Raw genomic sequence first — 24,258 nt, forward strand, 5'->3', positions numbered from 1 at the left:
CTATTAATGGTTAAGGAAATACATTTTCTTGAAATGTAAGTGTTTTAAGGAAACAATAAGAAATAGAAGATTGATTTTTTGGTGTTTTATTAACATATTTACAGCGTGCTTCATTTAAATCACATATGAGTAAATGATCGCAAGCGTCTAATTTTATAACTAAGAAAATTAAAAATATTATGAGGAATTTAATAATATTAGCTAATAAGACTAATTTAAAAAATATTGATGTCTTTTGATAAACATTGGAAAATTGACAAATTTTACACTGTGGATTATGTTGATATACAATGATAAAAATTTATCTTCTTATAGTTCCCACACGTAGAAGTTTAATCGAAGATTATGAAAGCGGGTGCGCTTTTGTAGCACTCAAAGTATTTCTCTTCAATTGAGGATAAGATAATAAAGTACAAAACTGCATAAAAAATGTATAAACATGATAAAGAAAGCATAATAAACAAAGCAATTAAGAAGTAAAATTTTTTTTTCAGTGTGATCAGTATTTAAGAAATTTTGAATGCTTGGAGCAATGAAATCAATACAAATTTTATGTGTTATTTTTATTTTCTGTGTAGATTCTAGTTATTCATTACTTTTTTCCGTTAATATTATAGCCATTTTTGCTTATAGCATCAATCAATAACTATTTTTATGTAATTGTTCTTTGTTATAAAGTTTGTCACAACTCTAACTCTTGTCATAAATGTTGATACATGTGTATCAGGTTGCCAAAAAATGAATAATGATTTAAAAATAAAGAATTAAAGAAAAACGAATGAGAGTGAATAATTAGGTTTGTTGAGTTTCAGTTTGATCATTTATTCTCACTCAGTTTAATTTTTTTGCTGCAAAATTTATCAGAAATGGCGCTTTTCCCTGAGAAAACAATGAAACAATCTTTTAAAACAACCTTCATCTGCAAAACAATGTTTTGCAATGTACGGACAAATTTAATTAACACCGCTGCGAAACTTTCCATTGAAATGATTTGATATGCAATAGAAGTCAATGTTATGTTTTCAACAGCGTCATATGTTGAGGAATTGTAACTACTTAACGAGCAAATGAAGGATTTTCTTAACTTAGCACAATCATAAATTTCCAACCTTTTTTTTTCCAATTGATTTTACAGTCGTAAATCTGTTTCTGGACACCTGGAATCTTATAATTCATTTTCCACTTTAATTTAACTTCAAGGCAAACTAATTTTGTAAGGAAAAAGTAATACCTATAAGAAATTAAATCTAACAATTAATTTTCAGAAATAGTTGAAAACGTGAAGAAATCACAAAAGTCTCCATTTCGTCCATTACTCGAGAAAGATGCCTGTGATGAAGAAGTTATTCACATGATTAAAAAATGTTGGACAGAAGATCCTACAGAAAGACCAGACTTTCAAGCATTAAAATCAATCATCCGGAGGCTAAATAAGTAATTATCTTTCTTCCATTTTGTGAGTTTTGATTTGTTTCAATAAGGTTTTCTTTGAGTCGCAAATAATGAAAATATTTATGGTTTAGTTGAAAGGCTGAAGGCTTTAACTAGAATAACAAAATTTACCCTTTTGTTCAAACTAATTAAATTTTTGTTACGAAAAACTTTTATAATATAAATTTAAGAATGTTCTTGAACTTTTTGTTTTTAACTTGGGAAATGCAAGAGTCAAATATTTTAAAACAGAGAGTTTGTATTTTTTTTCAAACAGTCCGTAACAATTTCAAATTTCTACTTAAGTTTTTTGTAAGTTCATTCTATAATAGTTTATACATAGAAAATGACAAAAAATTAAATTAAGCTTTCAACAGCGAACATAGTGTTTGTTTCTTTCGCATGAAAAAAACGCCTTTTATTGGTTAGCCAACGTTTAACCAATGCGCTACTCTTAAAAAATGTCACTTTCAATCTTGCTCCAGCACGAACCGAAATTCTACCTAACAGTTGTTGTTGATAAAATAGATCAAGTTCTAGCAAAATGCTTATTGTCATACAACTATTTTTACCCAAAATATGATGTTGTATCTCAACGTTAACAGATTATTTATTGAAATGAAACTAAATTTTATATATAAAAACTAAATTGGTTGCTAAAATAATGAAATTTAGCTTCGATTTTATTTTAATCAATTTCCACACTTCCACAACAGATACAGCACAATCTGCTGTACTCAGCCGGCAGTGAACGCGATAAAAATATAATTAAATAAAACATAATGTGTGTTTAAATTATCATTTTTTTAATGACACTTCTGCTACTATACAGTACTATAAAACTTTTATATAACTTATTTTGTTTTTACCTAAACTAATATACTTAAACATTGATTCCACATTCAATATTTTCTAAATTTTATGTTTAACTTTGCGAATCTCGATGAATTCGAAAAAAAAGTGAAAGCACGCAACTTCAAAATTCCGTAAGAAAATTTGTTTTCCTAGAAGAAGCTTCTTATTTTCCAGGGGCAATGGCAACGGAAATATTTTTCATTACTTTTTATCATGGAATATTTATATTTCATGCGTCTTAAGCTAAAAATAAATATATTTTGGGGGAAAAAATGTTTGCTACTTCGATTATAACCTTCAAACTTATATTAAAAATATAATTACATTATGTATACGAAATATCTTTTAGATAGAAATGTATATTTCTTGTATATTTTTGACTGAAGGCACTATTCTCCCAAAAATGCACATTTTAGCTTGATGACTTAATGTATTTCAATACCACATATTAACAACTTGTAGGCTAAGAACAATGGGACCATCACCAACTTGGCGTTAAATTTTGCAATTTAGCAACTTTGGTGACAATTTTGGCGATAAAAGCATTATCTGCTTTCTCGAAATTTTGAAGCTTTAGATGTTTTAGAAAGCGGGTTATCCGAAAGTTCACGAAAGGGTTGAGCGTTTTTAACCTTCAAAAAAGTATGTGATGGTCCATTTTTATTTTAATAGGCAAATCAAGCACTTTTAGTTATTCAGAATCCCATATTTAATTCTAAAAGGCAGAATTAATTTGTTGAACAATATCCGTTCATTAACACTTCGGCTGCTATATATTAGAATGAAATTTTGGCATCTCTTATACTGTGCTCTTAGCCAAACTTAGGTTTTCTCATTCAATGTTTCTTAAATTTTATGTATAATTTTCCAAAGCACGAAAACATTTATTCAGAACAAAAATTCGCAACTTTAAAACTCCAAAAGACAAAGTTTTTTTTTTCAGAAAGAAACTTTTGTATTTTCTAGGGACAATGACAGCGGGAATATTTTGGATAATTTACTATCTCGAATGGAACAGTATGCAAATAACTTAGAAGCCCTCGTAGAAGAAAGGACTGCAGATTATTTGGAAGAAAAAAGAAAGGCAGAAGATCTTCTCTATCAACTGTTGCCAAAGTAAGGCATCAAGCATTGCATTAAAATAATTGCCTTCCTCTCAAGATTTTCTCATCCATTTTATTTTTGGTCTTTTTTTTATCTGTGCGTCGTTAGTGAGAAAAACTGCTTTGCGAATTATCTTTAAGTAATTTTCTGAACGACGCTATTTAAATCTATGATAGTTTTATTGATTCTAAAAATAGTTTTCTCTCCAAAAAGTCTACTTTGAAAGTTACGCGTTTAAAAATGATTTTTTCAAATCTATTTAGCAGATTTCACCCCCTGCTCATTTTTCTCAACAACTCTTGTAATTGCTTTTCATTCATCTTATTTTTGCTAACAGAGCATGTTTTTAAAATATATAATTATTGTTGTTTTATATAAGATTTAAAAAAAATCGCATAAAATAATCATCGATACTTAAAAAAGGGAGCCAAAGGAATACGAATTGTCTGACTAAAAAATAAATAAGAAGTAATTTGACTCTGTTTTTTTTCAGGTTCTCATGATTGTTATCTACTTGAGTGTGAGTTTATAATATTAAAAAAAAAGATTTTTTTAGGGAAAAATAAGTTCATCAGTGGATAAATAGTCAACATTTAAAGCAAAAAAATGAAGGAAATTTACTTAAATTTGAAATAGTTTTCGAACAAATTGAAATTTTGAAACAACTCACGTTATGTTAGCAAGTAAAAGTGGCTCCATCAGCAAGTCAAATTTTAGTTCCACAGTTGATCTCCAGTGGGTTACAGATTAAACAAACATGGTATTTTTTTTACACGTTTACCAAAAAAGTTCTCGAACAAGTAATGGAATCTTATTTTATTTTTCTTACTTCTTATTTATGTACGAATTTATGCATTTTTTTCAAGATATCATCGTAATTTCAAGTTTTTAAGTCTCACAGATTTAGCACAGCGAAGAAAAATGCAATGTAAAGCAAAATATATAAAATTAAAAAATAAATAAAACTGAAAAATTCACAAAAATAACATTTAAAATAGCAGCAACTTCGAAAAAAATTGATATTTAAAAAAAAATACTGCATTAAATTTATAAGCAAATACGGTCCTTTCAACACGCCAAATTTCAACCCCACAGTTGCATTCCTGGAGTTTGCAGAGTGGCCGGCATGGTATTTTTTCCTTACATGTTTATCAGAAATTCCCGAACCAATTATCGAGTATTAGTTATTTTTTACCATCTTATATACCTGTATATTTCTGTATTTTTTTCTACAATAGTTCGTAATTTCAAGATTTTTGATCTTATCGTTATCGCTTTGCAAAACATAATGTAACGTTAATTACAGTGTCGGAGGCCCTTATGGCTTTTTAATGTACAGAGATATATGCTTAGATTTTATTTATGGTTTCTCTCAACATTAAATCATCTCAATACCATTATGCATTTTGCTGAGAAATTGTTGCCTTATTTAGCTATTTACTATACAGAATATTTTATTATGACCTTACTAAACATGTATATTTAGAATTTTCACCAAAACAATATATATGCTAAGAATCGCGGATTTATATATAAACGAGGAAAAAAACAAAAACAGTATCTAAATATAATGAAATGCTTAAAAACAGAAAAATGAAAATTTGATAACTGAAAGAAATAGAAAAATTTAAATGCAAATAACAGGAATACTTTCAAATTTCATTAGAAAACAGCAAATCAAACTAGTTTTGCTGTTTTTCTTACGTCTTCATTAATTTGTCGATCACACATTTTGATAGTTTTTTAATGTTTTTTCCTAGCTTAAATATTTATTTGCTTTCCCTGATGAGCTTACTTTTTTGACAAAGATTCATAAAATAAATATATTTAAGGTTGATGATTATAAAAAACCTATCTACAAACTTTATATTGCGTTTGAAAATCAAATAAATATGTTAAGCAAAACCTCTTTTTGCTCACGAAAAATATAAAATCCGTTAAATTTAGTTTTTTTAAGCACGTCAGATGGATTTAAATATTTTATTTATGTTTGTAACTAAGCAAAAAAAAATTTTTATAAAGAAAATTGTTTTACAATTTTTTATGACTGTACTAAAATGAGTTTAAATCAATAAATTCTTTTAGAATTTAAAAAGAGTACTACAGGATTATTATGTATTTCTTGGAACATAATACGTGATAAAAGTAATTGTTATTATTATTAAACAAAAGCAGTTTAGTTTAATACATAAGTTGACTTTTTTTCATTTAAAATTATCATCTCTCCCGTGATTTCATTAAAAAGAACTAATTTATTTTGCTTGATTTTTTTTACTTTGTTACACATGAAAATTTGTTCAGAAATTTTAACTTTGCACAACAATGTATTTATTTATAGCTAATATTAATTTTAAATAATATTAAATTAAGTTAATATTAAATTAAGAACACATAATAGTTAAAATATACTTTTTAAATGCAATCGAAATGAAATTAGAAAAATAAACTTACTGCAGGTGACCTGGAAAAAAAATCTTTTGTAGCCTAAGTAACAAAACTACTTACACTGAGACAAAAGATGTAGTTAAAAATATCACAATACAGTAAAATTTACCGTGTTTCTGGCTCTATGGAAACACTTAAAAGCTCGGAAATTTTTACAGAAGTGCTTTGGTAATGAGTTTGGTAACATTAACAACAAAATTTGGTTAATTTGGTAAAATTGTTGTTAATTTGGCAATTAACAACAAAATAAAGTTTTATAATATGAAATAAAATTTGATAAATGTGGTGATATTTGGTCATTTTATCATTATACATTAGAAAATGGTATAAAAACCAATTATTTGTCTCAATTTATACTTGTCAGTCCTTTCTTCCTTTTATTACAAAAGTGTGGTAATAGAAACAATACTTTTAAAGCCGTTACGGTAAAGCTTCAAAATGAGTGGTTAAATATAGTACATTATGGTTTTATCCACCAGAATTATGATTTTTTTTAACCATAAATGCCATCATCATTCATAACTGTAATTTTACAAGAGATTTTTCTTTGTGTTAGATATTCCCTGTACTAAGGAATGTATTTTTCCTAAAATTTGAACTACTATTCCTTATTTTTCCGGAGGAATATAATATTTTCTTTTTTTAATATTCACTTCAGATTCTTAAAATCATCAATTTTATTTTTTTTTTTATCAGATCAGTGGCAAGTCAGCTTATAAGAGGAGAATCAGTGACAGCTGAAGCATTTGATGGAGTAACCATCTATTTTAGTGACATCGTTGGATTCACAGAAATGTCTGCAGAAAGCACGCCTATGGAAGTAAGTTTTTACCACAGAATCTCTGGTAAAACAACACCTTTTTTTACATCTTTTTTTACGCTGGAAGAAAACGTCTAAATGACTTTAACATGCTAAACATAATATGGTTTTAATTTGCTTCAAAATTGTATTAAATTGAACCGCAATATTACATTTTATTAGATTAAGGAATTTTTCATCTTTAACGGGAATTCGATTTTGTTTATTGATTAATTAGAGAAAACACAGCGGAAGCAATTGATGGAGTAATTAATTATTGTATAGGCATCTTTAAATTCTCAAAAATGTCTGCAAAATTTACGCCCATGGAAGTAAGTTTTTTTTTACCACAGGACGCAATATTTTACGTTTTTTATCTCTTTTTACACGGGTAAAAAACGTCTTAATGACTTTAACAAGCTTAACCTAATATTGTTTAAATTTATGTTAAGGTCTACCGTAATATCATATTTATTAGATTTTATTACAAAAAGCACAAAAGGATGTGTCACGGTCATGATATTATGGTGCAATGTTGAACTTATGTTTTTCTGAGAGCGCAGATTCGTTTCTAAAGTTCAGCGAAAGAATTTTTAACAAATATTAAATTACTTTATGAAATTACTTTTATATAAATTACTTTAAACTTTAAATTACTTTAAAGTAAGAAAAATGTATCGAGAGAATAAGTTTTTGACGAATATTTGCTTCAAACTTCAAACTATGGAAAATTATTAAACAAAAACAAAAGTTATATTATGAAACACATGTTAAAAATATTCTGTCTAATTAATTGAAACTGTAAACACTAGAAATAGCATATAAGTATAATAAATTCGTAATATGTTCGATCGAAGTTTTTTTTTTATTTCTTACTCTCATGTTTATGTGTACGAAATAAATATAATGCTTTTTGATAGCAAAATAAGTTCATTTTCAAAAATATTTTATTCAACGTATGCTTTTTTTTATTGGATACATTGTTATATCAATACATTTTATTGAATATTAAGTAAAATTTCTGAAATTGTTTTTTGACTCACTCATCCACAATTTATTAATAATAATATTTTGCAATCGAACGTGTTTTTTTAAAGTTAATATGAAAAACTAAAATTAATAGAAAATTTAATTTTCAATATTTAAAATACGTTTGTAATTAAATTTGGATAAATTAAACTTACAATCTATTCTAGTTGAATAAAAAAAACTCAATTATTTTTTATACCTTAAGGCAATTGTTTCAGAATCAAGCAAATATTCATCGCTGTTTAAGCATTCAAATAATTTTAATGAGCGAATTTTTAATGAATAATAAATTTTCCCTGAACAAATAGATCAAATGAAGTTTTGAAAAGCTCTTCATTATTACTTCAAATTGATATCACGATTTTATAGAAATTAATATTTATTTTCAACAAATTTAACATTTGAAGGCCTCTATGACTATAGGTCAAATTGATAACTATGTTATAAAAACAAACATTTTGTATATTTACATATTCCAATATTAAATTATGTACTACGATTTTATTTAATCAAAAGAATTATTATTTTACAAATTCATTGATTGATTTTAAAGAAACTATATAATTTTTAAAAAAACTACGCGTGTAAATGATTTTGTGTATATTTTAGTTTATTTGCTCAAAACCATGGCTTACTGAAAAGCTGTTATCTGTTTATTCTGAAAATCGTTGACAAAACCACAATGAAATACTTGAAATTAATTAAAGTTTAGAATAAATATACTTTTTACTTGATTATTCTTTTCATTCAAAAACAGTATTAGAAGATTTAAAATATTTAGTGCTTAAAAAGGATTATTATGGAATGATTTAGAAATTATCCCATAATCAACCGTAAAATTCTTATTTTCCTTATTTTCTAGGTGGTTGATTTGCTAAATGACCTTTATACTTGTTTTGATTCAATCATTGAAAATTTTGACGTATATAAGGTAAGTAGAATCATTTGAAAATTTTGAATCATTTGTAAATTTGTTTTCATAAAATCACTAATAAAATTTTGCTCATCATTTTTAATAAATATACATTTTTTCTTCTGATCACACAACATTAATTTATTCGCACTTTAGTTTTTTCAACAGAAGTTACAATTACAAATGTATTTCTTCTTAGATAAGAAATGGCTAAGTCAACAATGATATTCTCGTTTAGTATGCGTTTGCTGCTGATTACGCTTTAAACCTTCATAAATCACCTCTTATCCGCATCATCAATCTTATCCGCGGCAACAAGTAACAAAGATTTCATGTTGCGTTTAATTGATTGTATTTTGAGTTGATTACTACTAACTTTTATTCACAATCGTGAAAATATATAGCTTTTTATCTGTTTTTTTTGTCCTAAATAAACTGGGCTATAGCCGTGTAGAAGAACTTTTTGAGCTTATCTGCATTCCTATCTTTCTAAATCAAAATTTTTCTGCGATCAATTGGAGACTAATATTATAAAAATTAGACTTACTCAAACTTATAGCAAAATGTGAATTTGCTAGTAGTATATAAAAATTAACTAAAAGAACTGTAACTTTAAATTTAGGTTGAATCGTGTGTAATTCGACCTAAAAAAGATGTTATGAAACCATTATTAAAACATGTAACTAACTAAAAAAATATTAAGTTCGAGATTTATACAATAAATATATCTAAGATATATGCACATTGCTCACGAAACAATTTTAGACAGCTTTTGAAAAATTTTGCTCACCCAAACCTCCGAAGTTTGCACTTGTAAACATAGGATAAATAAAAAATCTACGCATTTTTTTTTCAATTTTCCTTTTAATTTAAATTTGAAATTAACTCAATAATACCTAAAAAGGAAAGAACTTTAAATAAAATTCATATTTGAGGCATATAAATATCAAATCCGATTATATTAAATATAAAATCAAATTAAGATATCAAACCGGATATCAGATTATCTCAGATTCAAAACTGGAAAAGTGGTAGCATTTTAAAATTTAATAAAATTTTTTTATTAACTAAATGAGATCTTTTAGCCACCTTTTTTTTAAATTTTAAGTATGTTTTCAATCCGTATGAATGTATTTCAATGAATAAAATTGAGCCAAAGCCTACAGTAAAAACTTTTTCCTACAAACTTTAGCTTCCGTAACCGCTTTATCCAAGCACTGCGCACAGGTTGCATCTACTTGAAGAACTGCTTCAGAGGGGACAGACTTCAAATTCATTTGACTGATTCATTTTTGCTGACAAAAAGGGAGAGATAATTCCTGATCATGGGGATTAGCGAAGCATCAATATGGATATAATAGAAATTCTTCTCTTGATTTCTATTATGTTCAGCAATTTTATTTATAATAAAAATGAAAAAAATAAATGGGGATTGTATTGTTGGCAGTATTATTATTATTATGAAATCTGAGAAAAAAAATAATCGGCAGATGGCATGATTAGCTGCTGCACCCACTGCTGTGAGGGTTTCTGCTACCAAGGTTTTGTGTAACATGAAGGCACTACAAAAATTTATCATAATTTATTTTGCTGATCAAACGAGAATATTTCAAGTAGTAAAAGGAATGAAACACGTTATACTTCCTCTCAAAATGGGACACGTTAAACATGAAATTTCTAAAAGTGGAATATGAAAACCTAGTACAATCAAATCCCACTATAGTGAACATGGTTTATAGTGAACTCCCGGATATAGTAAACGAAATGTTCTGTCCCGTGCTTTGCTATACGCGTATAATGGTATTTTTTGTGGATATAGTGAACCAAAAAAGTGAGGAAGATGGATATAATGAACTTTTTTCTGTCTTCGACTGATTTTTTTCTTTATTTTTTTTTTGCAATAATTTTGAAATTTCTACTTCAAAATAAATGCATATACCGATTTTTAAAGCCATCTATAGAGGGGAATGTAGCGATAAGCATTTTTTCTTGTTTGCTTCTTTTATCTCACTTTCCCATCCCTAAACAAACCAAGCAGATGTTTCCAACCCAGGCAGATGATATACCTGAAGGGAGTCAGGGGGATCAATATGCATTTTCTGTCAGAGGGAATGAGTATTTATTCATTATTGGTCAAAGGGTTGGACACTAATATGCGTTGATAAGGCCCTCATTTCAACTCCTTTTTGCTCACAATTCAGTTAAAAAAAATCCTGCTAACAAGTGTCTCAAGTTTAACTATGACGAGCAGTAAACGCAAAACGTTCTCCATTGATGATAAAATGGGCGTAATTAGAAAAATTTAAAATGGATGCAATCAGGCCGATATTTGCTTGGGAATTTAAACTATCCAAATCTGCAGTTTGTAACATATGGAAAAATAGGCAATTAATAATTTCTGTTCATGAAAAAAATTTAGATGGCAGAAAAAAGTTTAGAAAAGTAGATCACAAGGATGTTGAAGAAGCTTTGCTGAAGTGGTTCAACATTCGAAGAAGCCGCAATCGCCCAATATCTGGACAAATGTTGATGAATTTGCAAATATCAGTTTTATGAGACTACTTTTATGTGCTCGAATGGCAGGTAAGACAGGTTCAAAAAGCGGAATAACAGAAATTTAGGAAAAATTATCTGAGTGTCGGGAAGTGCTTCCTTATCTGATGTTAAGGATTGCTCATCAGCTAAAAATAACTATTTCTTTTTCACGCAAGTTGAAGACTAATGAAAAATATCACATTTTTTGCTACTGCATAATATTTTACAGTTATTTATTTGAATAATGTGTAATAAAAGGGAGGAGTTTGGGTACCATTAGTTAAATTACCTGCGTAACGGATATGGTGGACTACCGGCTATAGTGAACCGAAATTTCGGTCCCTTGAAGATTCACTATAGCGGGGTTTGATTGTATTTTATTTATTGTCATATAATTGTCACTTAAAATCAATATTTGAAGCTTGTTCATAAAGTAACTCAGTTTTGTCAGTGTGAAAGGAGAATCTTATAATCAAAATTTTCGACCTATCTATGAATGGTTAAAAGTCTGCTGAAGCTCTTTTCAGGATCCCAATGAAAATACCAATCATTTCACAAACGCTACCAGCAGAAATGTTTGCTACATTATGATCAAAGAAAGGTCACTTTAATTAAAATTTCGACTTCTATTCGACTAAAATTTCGGCTTCTATTATCAAGAATTCTTAAATAGCGAAAATAGTTGGGATAGCTAAAAATATGATCCCTTCTTGACCTTTAAAACCAGAATTTTTCCTCAAGTAGAATCGATTGTTAATCGAAATTATAGCCAATTTCTGACAAGCTTTAGTATTCAAAACTTAACCTGGGCTTTGTGTGTTGTTGCAAAACAGTTTAAAGTTGACTTTCAAATGTTTCAAGGAAATGTATCGCAATTTGTTGCCAAATAAAATGTTTGCCACTTTACAAAAAAATAAATATATAAAAAGCTCATCGTCCCCCCCCCAAAAGGAAAAATAATTGAAAATAAAAAAAATAGGAACTATGTCTTTCAAGTGAGTTAAAAATATTTTATCTTTGTCATGTCTGAAGCAAAATCAATAATTCTATAATAAACTTTAATCTCTGTCTAAAATCTCCTTGATGTCTTTCGAAAATGATGTACCTTACGTATGCAACTAAGAAAACCAAACCAAAAACATAAGATGAAAAACTATTTCACACAAAATTATATAATTCATTAATTTTCTTTACAGTTTGATATAACTTTATTATTGCAGCTTAATTAAATTACTGTATTAAAATTTTACAGATAAAATTTCTTTTTAACGATCATATAATGAATTTAAAGAGTGACATTTTGGTATTTTTTAAAATTTGTTTATTGTTACAAAACTAAACCATTGGAATGGATATGCTAAAAATATTTATTTAATACAAAACTTTAACCTTAATAAATTTTCTCGCACTTAAATAAGATCTTAGACTTTCGAATATTTTTATATGTTCAGTATAATATCTCTTCCTAACTTGGAATTTATTTAATTGTCTCTAAAAATAGACCTCAGTTTAAAATGACATGAAGAGAGAAAAATCGCAAGCGTTTAATAAGACAATCTTTTGACAGTGACCTTTTCATCCTAGAAACTTTTAGTGTCAGATGGAATTATTTATAGACAGGTGTCAGGTAAAGTGATTTAGAGAGAGTGAGATACTATAGTAAGACTAAAAAAAATCTGTATCCTATTTTTAGATTTTCGTAATGATAAAAAATTGATGATAAACGAGAAATAATAAAGGCACTATTATGTTTTTTTTTAATGTAAGCGAAATTCACATTTTTAGTTAAAAAATTGATTATAGGTATCGTACATGAAGAAATTTTGCCGAAATATTAAAATTGGATGAAAAAATCTCAATGCTACAATATAAAATATTAAATATAGAAAATGCAAAAATACACGGTCTTTAAAATATCTGAATGATTTAAACTAATTTTATTCTCAGTATCTTAATTATTAAAATTCATTATACAAATTAAATTTATAGTAAGAGTTAGTTAGCTAATTCATTATACAAATTAAATTTATAGTAAGACTTAGTTAGAGTGAGTTATTTTTGCAATTTTGGAATCATGATCTTTTTTCAAAAATATGAAAAAAATTTCACAAACTGAAATCTGGTAAATTTATCGTACTATATAGTAGCAAAATGTTTGGTAAAACACAACAACATTATTTTGCTAATAACCGTTTTTGTAAATATATGGTTTATAAACCATTCATTTAATAATTTTTCCGTTGATATGGTAACGGTTTACTAAAAATTCTGGTCTGATACAAAGCTGAAAAGTAAATTTAATCACTTCTAAAGATTTTAAGCAATCTTCTAAGATAACATGATAAAATAACCAAGTTTTATCACATATTATAAAACCATTTTTTCCCTAATTTTACTAAACTCATTTCCGAAGAACTTCATTAAAAATTTCCCAGCTTTCTGGTGCTCTCATCGAGCCAGAAACAAGGTAAATTTTATCGTATTCAGGTAATTTTGACCATACGTTTTTATTCAGTGTCATTGGTATTGTTTCGTGTGTTTTCTATTCGAAAAATGATTGCTAAACGTATAACTATTTTATACGTATCTAATAAAATCAAATAACTAATATAACTTAGTATATTTGTAAAAAATATTTATTTGAATTTAATTTCCTCTAAAAAGTACTACTGCAATTAATAACTTCCATTTTTCGAAGAAATTAAAATTTAAAGATGCGTTTATACTTATCACGAGACAAGATTCTTTCCTACAGTTTGTGTCTATAAAACAGAGAAAGTGGTTACTAGAAGTATTGGTAGATTTATTTAAAAAAAACTTATTGTGAAATTTAAAAATTAAAGTGGTTGCAAGAGTAGCAAAATTTAATGAGAAAAAGAAACAATTAAATAATAAAATTTAATAAATTTCGATTAAATTAAATAAAATTGAATTAAACTATAAATTACCAATCTTCAATGATAGATATAGATACCTTCTACACTCGGCTGGTAATACGCATGTTAATTCGTCATTTATCGGTAATTAGTTTTTATACGAAAATATGAGAGGAAGATAGAACTTGGTTGGTAAATCCAGAGATGTTTCGATTAATTTTTAAAGAAATTGCATACCAAACACTCTCCCTTCCCCCCTTTAAATGTGGAATTTTTTAGTTTGTTAGGAAAGGCTTAAACATTTAAATATATTAAACAAAACTCCACGAGTAGATTTATGAGGAAAAATTATTTTCTTGAATCATATCAATGCATTTATGCTTTAACTTAGATGCGTTATTTAAAAAAAATATTCATGAAAGTTAATTACTTAAATAATATACTTTATTGTGATACCTATTTAATTCTCTACGAATGAGAAAGGTATTATAGTGCATATTATTCAGTAATCTTAAAAGCATTTATATTTATTTTTATTTATTGCAAGATAAATGAAACATTGAGTTTTATTTTAAGACAATAATATTTTTCTCAATTTACTGTCATTGCTTTTATGTGATTGAGCATATCATATACCTATATTTCAACAACAATTGTAAATATTCATGCAAAGAAATGGGGCACTTTTTGTTTTTCTTATGATTAACTTATATAATGATTGATGAGATTCGAATGAATATCAGAGTTATAATAGCACATTTTAAAAGGGTTTACTCCTTACTAGTAATAATAAACCGTACTTCAAATAGAAGTTTAACTAACCTGACAAACGCAAAAAGCAATGTGGGCTAAAGCACCAAAGAAAGTACATGAATTAACATATTATAGTTTCAACCAAAAGTATTACCTTTTTTTTGTTGGATAAACTAACCTGGCTTTGTTTATAAATGTCTAATGCTTGCCCCTTATCGTACACTATATGACATACATACAGCATTAAGTCGAATTCACCATATTAGAAGAGTACGAAGAAATACTACCTTGTTGTTTTTGCAAAATGTCAGCTCCTTATCATTAGGCGGTTTGTGTTTTTTCAATAGTGAAGAGAGAATCTGTAACTTCAGTTAAATGTGGCTTTTTCTTCAATCCTTAATTGTAATCGATCATCCAGCAAAATCATTAACTGATGCTCTTTAAGACTATTTAACTGATTGATGAGATTTTAAGATTAATGTAAGTCATATACACTGCAAAAAATTCCGCATCAAAATTACGATAAAAAGTACCGGCAATCTTGGTGTTGGTACGAAATATGTTAAGAAACAAAAAAATCCGATATTTTGTAATTTTTACAGTAGTAATTACGAATTAATTTGTGCGATTATTGAAAATTTGCGAAGAAGAAAACTAGGCTAATTTATATTCAATTTGGTAACTATTTGTCATAAAAAGTATAAACTTATCTGTTAAAATGTATTATTAAAACTGGAACACTCTTTCTTTAACACAATGTTTAATATCCATTTATTTATAGGTTGAGACCATAGGGGACGCCTATATGGTTGTGTCGGGTTTACCTGTTAGAAATAGCAATCTTCACGCCAGAGAAATAGCAAGAATGTCATTAGCTCTACTTAATACTGTGAAAACATTTACTATTAAACATAGACCCCAGGAAAAATTGAAACTAAGAATAGGACTCCACACAGGTAAGATCTTCAACTTCTCTTAAGCTTCACTAAATATACAACAGTACTATTTCTTAAAAGTTTCATTATAGAAAGTCTAATGTCACAGGACCTTTACTTGTAATAGCAGCATATTCTTATTCGCTTAAGTTTAAATTCCGAGCAATAATTTATTGTTGTAATGAAATTAGATACTGCACTATCAACTTTTCATTTTTTTTTCATTTAATGTGTTGAAAAGTTTAACAACAATTACTTTTATTTAACAAAAAAAAATTAAAATTAAGTTGTTAAAATCTAAATGATAAAAAATCACTGAGGCGTGATATAAGTCTTTTTTTTTCCTTTAATCAAGAGATTCGGATGAAATTAAAAAAAAAATGGGACATTGAGTTTTATTCCCGTTTATCGTTGACCACATTTTTCCAGTTTAATTTTATTGATTTATTTAATAAGTTTAAAATAAATCTAAACATAATGATACGTATTTAGCTCACAGAGCTCAGCTGGTAGGTCTTTTGTCAGGCAATGAGGCAATTCAGGTACAATAACAACTTCGGAAGAAGTAATTGGTAAAATTACCTTACCGTATGGTTATAACATTTCTGGTATTAAGACAACCCTAAATCTGGTAAAGAAGATCAAAATATGCTGTATTTAAGCCTTTCATTTGGTAATTTCCCTTTCATATGTTAACGGTTTCCTGGAAAGTTCGAGTTTCAATTTCTTATTAATACACATTTCGTAAATAATACGAAACTGAAAAGTGAATTGAACAGAATGGATGATTTTTATGCCATTCTTTAAGACATTCCTAAAAAGAGAAATTTTATCACAGAAATTTAAAACTATATTTTATTATTTATTTTACCAGAATCATTACTGAAGCACATCGGTATAAATCACCGAACTTTTGAGTGTTTCTATAGAGACAGAAATACGGTCAATTTTATCACATTCTGGTAGTTTTGACCACACTTTTTTTTTTCTCAATGTGATCTGTATTCTGTTTTCAGTTTCACAGACAACAATACTGATGATTTTCTTGATTTTCCACTTTATTTAAGGTAACTTAATAAAAACATTAGCTTCTGTAAAAGTGAAAATGCTCGACCAGGAAGTGTCCCAGTTTTCTTCCATTGGTTTGAAAGTCATTAGGCTCCCGAGTAAAATAGTATTAGATGTCAAGTATGAGTGGATATTTAACACCAGTCATGAGTAGAAAAAAATAATATAAAAATACTATATGCATTGCCTTAAAATTCCTCGGTAAAATCAATGGAAATTCGACCATTTTTTTTTTAAATTTATAAAAGCTTATCAACATTTTAAATACGGCACTTTCTTTAAAATATAATGGGAAATGCCCAAATAGGGAGAAAAAATCATTTTCATTCAAATTATTGCATGCAACAATATTTATTAAACAGAGCCGTTGTGACTCGGAAAAAATCACTCGTCTCCCTCGTCGGTGAACCAAGAATCCATTGGAATCAAAAGAATCAAAATCCAAGAATCACACCAAGAATCAAAATCACTCGTCGGTGAACCAAGATCGAATCCAAGCAATGGCTTGTCGGAAAGAAATTCGCATCCGGTTTACACCAACCATAGTGCTGACGCAAAATATTTTCAGTGATGGTATATGGATCATGAGTTATAGTCCCCTTGCCATTAGGCTAACCATGAGTGGATTTCATGTTCTTCCTTTCCATGTTCGCAAATGTGGGTTAGTTCCATCAAAAGGAAATCAATTTTTTTCTATACTTGATCCAGGAGTTCCCTTGTCTTCTGGATTGCGCTCAAAATTAGTCTGTAGTGGTATAAAATAAACAACGTTTTAAAAATTCATAAAATCTATTTTTAAAATTTGAAAACAACATTAAACTTGAGTAGCATTTAAGCATTGAAGTTGTTTTCAGTTATTTAGGAAAATAACATAAATATTTAAATTTAGCGTCGTATTGCAGAAAAAAAGTTTGCACTAAAGTGACAGTTGCAAAATATACATTAAATTAATAGAAGAAACTTATTAATATACACAAATTTATCAATTAACAGAACGTGGATTAAACATGAAGAGAAATTCTTATAATATAGAAGTTATATGCCAATGAATAGTTTTAGAATAGAAATTTTTAAGAATTGATAAGCTAAACTATGCACGAAATAATAATGTATTTATTTCATTCTAAAATTAGTTTTATTTTATATCAAAACTTTGAATTGCGTTTGAAATACAATTGATTATAAATACAAAAGAAAATATTAAATGCCTTTGAACTATTTTTGTCTATGAAATGAATAAATATGATTCTGCTTCATATATAATAGAAACGTAAGTCTCTCAAAATTTTCTTATAAATCCCGTTTTGTTTAGAGATGTCTGGTTTTCGTTTCATCGTTTCGTTTAAGAAAAGCCTCACTTTTCAATACAAATACAATAGAAACTATATATATATGATAATTCTCTCCAAATATTTTATTCAAAGAAGAATGATTTATGTTCCGTTGAAGTCGAGTAAAAGACAAAATATTCCATTCAAAATATATTTATTATTAAACAATACATTGCTTTTTTTCAATTTCTTCACGTTTTCTATCTAGAACTACTATAGCAGTGGATCCCAACCTGGGGGCGATTGCCCCAAAGGGGCGATAGAGCTTCTCAAGGGGGCGATAATCCTTAGGGGGCGATCAGGGGGCGACGAGTACTCAAAAGATAAAAATTGCTAATAATATTTATAATAAAAGCTATTTGAGATTGAAATTGAAAATATATATGAAACCTATGGTTCTGGTGTAGACAAAGAATTATGATAGTTAAAAATTAAAAAAAATTCAAGTGCAGGATCGTTTTCGTCATACTATTTGGTATCGCAGGCGGGAATTTGATAAGTCACTCTGTTCCTCTGAACAATAATACTGTTTCCAGGCGAATTGATGAGATGGCCGTCGACATTGAATCAAAACTCATTAAATTTCTGAAAGAAGGTAAATTTGCGTTGCAGATTGATGAATCAACTGTGATAGATAACAAAGCTGTTTTAGCTTAAGTGAGATTCATAAATGAGAGTAAGGAGATTAACGAGGACATGTTGTTTACATGAACTTTGAACACAGATACAAAAGGATCGTCGATTTTTAAATTGGTCAAAGATTATTTTGAGGTAAAAGAAATTCCCCTCACAAATGTAAGTGCTTGTGCAACAGATGGTGCTCCAACCATGTCTGGTTGTTATACTGGGTTTCTGGGTCATCTTAATAAAGAAGTACCGGAAATTATCTCACCATTCATTATGTCATTCATCGTCAACTTTTGGCTGCGAAAAATTGGTTATTTCTGGCATCAATAAAATAAAAGCTAATTCTCCTAATAACCGTTTGTTCCGAGANAACAAAGGAAGTTCTTGACAATGAAGATTTCGAATTACTGCTCCAACATACAGCTGTGAGATGGCTTTCAAAAGGAAACAGAGCCATTTCTTCGAATTGCTGGATTCGGTTACTGAGTTTCTCGACACCACTGATTCTGTATTAAGTGAGAGTTTGAAGCAACGCAAGTTGGAAACTGCGTATCTCACGGATATTTTCGAAAAAATGAACGAAATCCAAGTAAAACTTCAGGGAAATAAAATGAACATTATTGGCTAAGGAAATTATATCTTCATTCATCGCCAAGTTTGATATCTACAAGTAAAACATTGGTCGCAAAGAGCTAATGCAATTTCCAACTCTTAAAAAGTGTTCAATGGCTGATATCGAGATTCTCGAAAATAAAATCTTAATTTTTACGGATCACCTTGATCAGTTATGGAATCAAGATTTAAAGATTTGCTGAAATTAGAAATTCCGGATTGGATTTTCGATCCTTTCTCTTTTGAAGTTGTGGATAAGCTCACTTCCTCTTTGTAGACTGAGATTTAGATTTGAAGTATGACTGTGGGGTTAAAGTCGTCTTTAAAAAATACGGTTACGAGTTAGCTTGGGTAAAGCTTATGGACACTTATCCACAATTGTAGAAACAAACTGAGCCGCTTCTCATCTCGTTCCCGTCAACATATTTAGTGGAGAGAGGATTTAGTTCTGTCTTCCAGCTGCTCACAAAGCAAAGAGATAGGTTGGACATTTGCTTCAAAGGAGACTTTAAATCTGACGAGCATAAAACCTGACATTCATGCTTTAACTTGAAATACACCAAGCACAGGGCAGTCATTGAAGTGGTGAAAGTGTACTTTCTCCCTCTTCATTTTTTTCTCAAATTTTAGTTGTTAACGATTTAACTTTTTCTTGATTACATTGAAATATGAATTTAAAAAAATGTACTTTTGTTTTGATTATTCCGTTTTAAATATCATTTCTTTTTGAAAAAAAAGATGCACAATTTTTTTTAATTAATAAATATAACAGGATAAATGTACCTTCTTATTTGCATTACAATTTAAATTAAAATCAAATAACATAGCATATTTTCAGTATTTGGTCGCTCACCAGCAATAATGAATGGTTTTTTGAGCAAAAAGAGAAAGGGGCGATATGTGTCAGCCAACCCCAAGAGGGGGGCGATGGTCCACAAAAGATTGGGAACCACTGTACTATAGTAAAGCATTTGTGATGTTTGCAGCGACATACAACAAGAAAAATTTTACGACATGGAATTATACAGTAATTTATATATTGAACTAAAAAATACAAAGTGAAAAATTACGCGAATGCAGAACAAATAAAGTACAGAAATACATATATTATAGTTTCCGTTCTCTAAACATGAACTTTTACGTTGGCTAAACACCGAATGATTATAGAAAAGTAACGACATAAACACGTGCAAAATGGTTTCACCAAAGTCATTTTGATTAAACTACTTTGCCCTTGTGTATCTCTTTACTTTTCTATTGCCCTTTAGTGTTTAGAATCTGAGAAAAGCTCTTGCTCAGAAAATCGAAACTATAGTATGTCCATTTCTATTCTTTATTTCTGCTTCATTCACGTAGTTTTCCCTTTTGCCTTGTAACACAAAATGTTCCTTATTCTCTTTTTAAATAGTAAATAAAAAAAAACGCAAAACTGCTTGGGTAAATTTTGCACAAATTACTTTATAAAATTGTGTTTCTATAAAAAAAATATCTAAAATAAAAGAAGCATAAAAAATAAAACAGTAAAAACACATTAAAGGTCGCAAATTTACATAAAAGTAATGGCAAAAAAGAAAAGAAATGATAGATTACAAAGTTTTGAAAATCACACCCGTTTTTTTTGTTTTTGTTTTTAATTTTAAAATTAGCCTTTTTATTGAAAGAAAAATGAATCTATGCTGAGGCAAACGTCAAAAAGTAAAGGTACTGCATAAAAGAAACTGTAATAGTTTTGAATTGTAATCAAACAGGATTTGATGTCTATTAATCCACTATCATGAATCGCATATTGTAAGATTTCGGTAATGGGTTTTGCGTTCCTTATTATTATATTTTTTGCTGATTTTTCGACAAAAAATTGTCAACATTTTTACTTTCACAATTTCATTAGGGTTCCTTTTTGATATTTGATTTCCGAAGTACATATTATTTATCTTTTACATATAGCAAGAATTTTGATCATTTACATTAAGCACTATCTGTATAAGTACTATCTGTATATATATATTTATTTAAAGATACATATGATACGTACTTGTCATTATTGAAATTGTTTGACCATTTTATAACTTTGAACGTTTTTAATTAACAGTTTTCTATTTTAAATTAATAGTAAAATTCCGCTAATCAATGATTATGTAGTTTATAGCAATACTTAAATTAAATATGATTTTCTTATTTGTGTTTAGCCTGTTCCTAAATAAATACTTTAACAAAAAATTTTGATGAAAAAAAATATATATTGGAATAAAAATAGTCTATTAATTAATAATTATTCTTTTTTAGAATTTATACTAAAAACTAATTTTATAACAAAACTAATTAAAAAAAATTTAGCACGTTGAATGCCACGCTAATTTTACATGACTTGCCCGTCTGACCAAAATGATTTTCTCAGTATGTATTGCATTAATTTCTTCAAACCATTTTAATAACGATAATAATATAAAAAAATTTAAAACATTAAAAACTTACTCGAATTATATGTTTCTAATTATCTTAGCTTCGACGGTCACCGGTGACTCCCTTGGTGCTACGAACAAACTCAATGCCAGCGCAAAGTAAACCGCTGTTTTAATCTAATAGTTTCAACCGAATTTAAAGAAAAATTAACCATGTAATTGAAAGTTTTTTTAATGATTTATTTTAGTTGTATAATTTAAATCAAGGGTTGTTAAATTATTAGTAACGATTAAAACTCAAATAGCTAAATTTTTCTTGTTAGTCCGAGATTTTTTTTCTAAATGCAGAAATTTAATGAAATACTAAACTATTATACTAACTTAATACTAAACTATTATACTAACTTAATACTAAACTATTTACATTTCAAATCCTTGGTTTATTATAATTTAAACATATGTGTAATTGACGTTACTCGTGGATAAATTGTAGCATTTGTTTACGTTAAGACTCAGCAGGCAACCAGGCTCAGTACTTACTTGTGACCTTTGCTTGCCCAAATTTAATCGAATCTGATAAGAAAAATAATTTAGCGAGATAATAAGCCAAGTCTGAAAAATGGAACGTTTACGTGCAGGACCAGGACCCGTGCTTTCAACCATGTGCTTTCCATGTACTTTCATTAGTATTCATCTCGGGTTGCAAGTACCCAACTATATTTTACAAACAACTATCTAACTTATTAATTCTCAGCTGTTTTATTTTCATTACTAAGATTCAAACAATTGTTGTTTATTACCGTTTTATTGAACATATTAAGAGAAAAAATAGATCCAATGGTCTTGAAACATAAAGATAATCATAGATATGGAATTGAGGATAAAAATATTTGAGAATCCGTATTTAGATGTTTGAAAAACCCTGTTTAGAGTTTAATCGATATTTGTATTTAATAGGACCATGTGCAGCTGGAGTAGTAGGACTTAAAATGCCTCGATATTGTTTGTTTGGAGATACCGTAAACACAGCTTCAAGAATGGAATCTACAGGATCGCGTAAGTTTAATTAAAGTCTTCTTCTGTATACTATTAAAATAACACTTAAAACCATTTACAAAATTTACTTTAATTTGTAATTACGCGTTTTATTTAACTAAACTCAGTGGCGCGACTGTCTATCGAGGGCAAGGACCTACTATGACAATCTCAGTCTTCTTGACCTTAGGCTCTGGGGTGCAGGAGCAGATGTTTTGGTTGGGTGGTCAGCCGAACGCGGAATCACCAGTGTTTAGTCCAAAAGCATTCATGTTACTCATTTTATAGACCTACTGAAAGGATGAAAGGTTGAGTCTACCTTTGCCCGGCCCGGGGAATAGGCCTCTGTGGCTCGAGAGCGAGAAGCCCTACCACTCAATAACGTCTACATGTTTTATTGGTTATGCTTATTCAGATACAATTGAAACAAAACGGAATCAATAAGACAAAACAGATTATCATATTTGCCGACGACGACATTTTGTAAGATATAAACTCTTAGTGGGGTGATCCTTAGAGAGTGTGCTCATATCTTCAGTTGAAAGGGGGCGTTAAAGAAATGATCTTGTAGTTTTAGAGGATGTAGTGTAGTTTAAAAAATAATGTAAGCTAACAGTTTAAGGTAGTAATTAAGTAGGGCAGTATTTTTTTAGATTTTGGCGTTAAATTCACCTATGATTACATTAATTTCTACTAAATCGAAATATATGAACTATTGCAAAATTTTAGTGTTCCTCTTTAATAAACAAAATTCTGATTTTCAGTTTTCTATTATTTAGCTATACATATATTGTTCAATTTATAGATTATCTCTAGTCTATAAAAAAAATCTAGTTTAAATGTTTGTCTATCATGAATACAGTGATTTAATGAGTAAGCGAATAGTTAAAAAATTTTGCGTGGCCGGTGTTTATTCAAAATATGTACTTTCTCTCATGTATGTATAAGAAATTGTATAAAAAAGTTTCTGGTGCAGAACATATGCTCAATAAAATCTTAAATATAGAGATATCAGAGATAACTCGAACAAAGAAACATGTGCACGTATTTGTCTTCGTTTTATGGTTTTTTTATGGACATCATGCTGGTTTTATGAATTTTTTATTATCTATACTTATTCTAATTATATAAACGTTTGGTGCAGTGTTTAGAAAAACTGCTGCAGGTTCCTTTTTCTATATTTATATTCTATTTTTCTAGCTTTACGCATACATTTGAGTACAAAAACAAAGGAAGTTCTTGACACTTTTAAGACATTTCTGTTAGAATGCCGAGGAGATATAGAAATCAAGGTAATTAGCTTTTATTATGGCATTTATCTAATGCATGGATGAATTGTTAATTATACATAGAAATCAAAATAATATTAAATCAGAAATAATTATACGCTCTGCTATGAATTGACATTTTACTGCTTTTGTGATGATCCCAAGCTTAGCGTTAAAAATTAACTTCATGTATTTGCGTCTCATGTACTATGCTCGAAATATAAAACGGACCACTCTAAATAA

At 28.4% G+C, this 24,258-nt stretch overlaps 1 protein-coding gene across 1 annotated transcript in view; it reads left to right on the plus strand.

Moving 5' to 3' along the window:
- The window catches only part of LOC107448012 (atrial natriuretic peptide receptor 1), a 376,583-nt gene that overhangs the window by 348,246 nt on the left and 4,079 nt on the right, over positions 1–24,258 (plus strand). The window contains exons 15-21 of the mRNA XM_043057672.2: positions 1,266–1,434; positions 3,253–3,402; positions 6,532–6,655; positions 8,526–8,594; positions 15,522–15,696; positions 22,670–22,768; positions 23,948–24,039. Coding sequence (XP_042913606.2) covers positions 1,266–1,434; positions 3,253–3,402; positions 6,532–6,655; positions 8,526–8,594; positions 15,522–15,696; positions 22,670–22,768; positions 23,948–24,039 — 878 coding nt within the window. The remainder of the gene's footprint in view (positions 1–1,265; positions 1,435–3,252; positions 3,403–6,531; positions 6,656–8,525; positions 8,595–15,521; positions 15,697–22,669; positions 22,769–23,947; positions 24,040–24,258) is intronic.

This window comes from Parasteatoda tepidariorum, chromosome 1 (genome assembly GCF_043381705.1).
Source record: "Parasteatoda tepidariorum isolate YZ-2023 chromosome 1, CAS_Ptep_4.0, whole genome shotgun sequence".
Classification (NCBI taxonomy): Eukaryota; Metazoa; Arthropoda; class Arachnida; order Araneae; family Theridiidae; genus Parasteatoda; species Parasteatoda tepidariorum.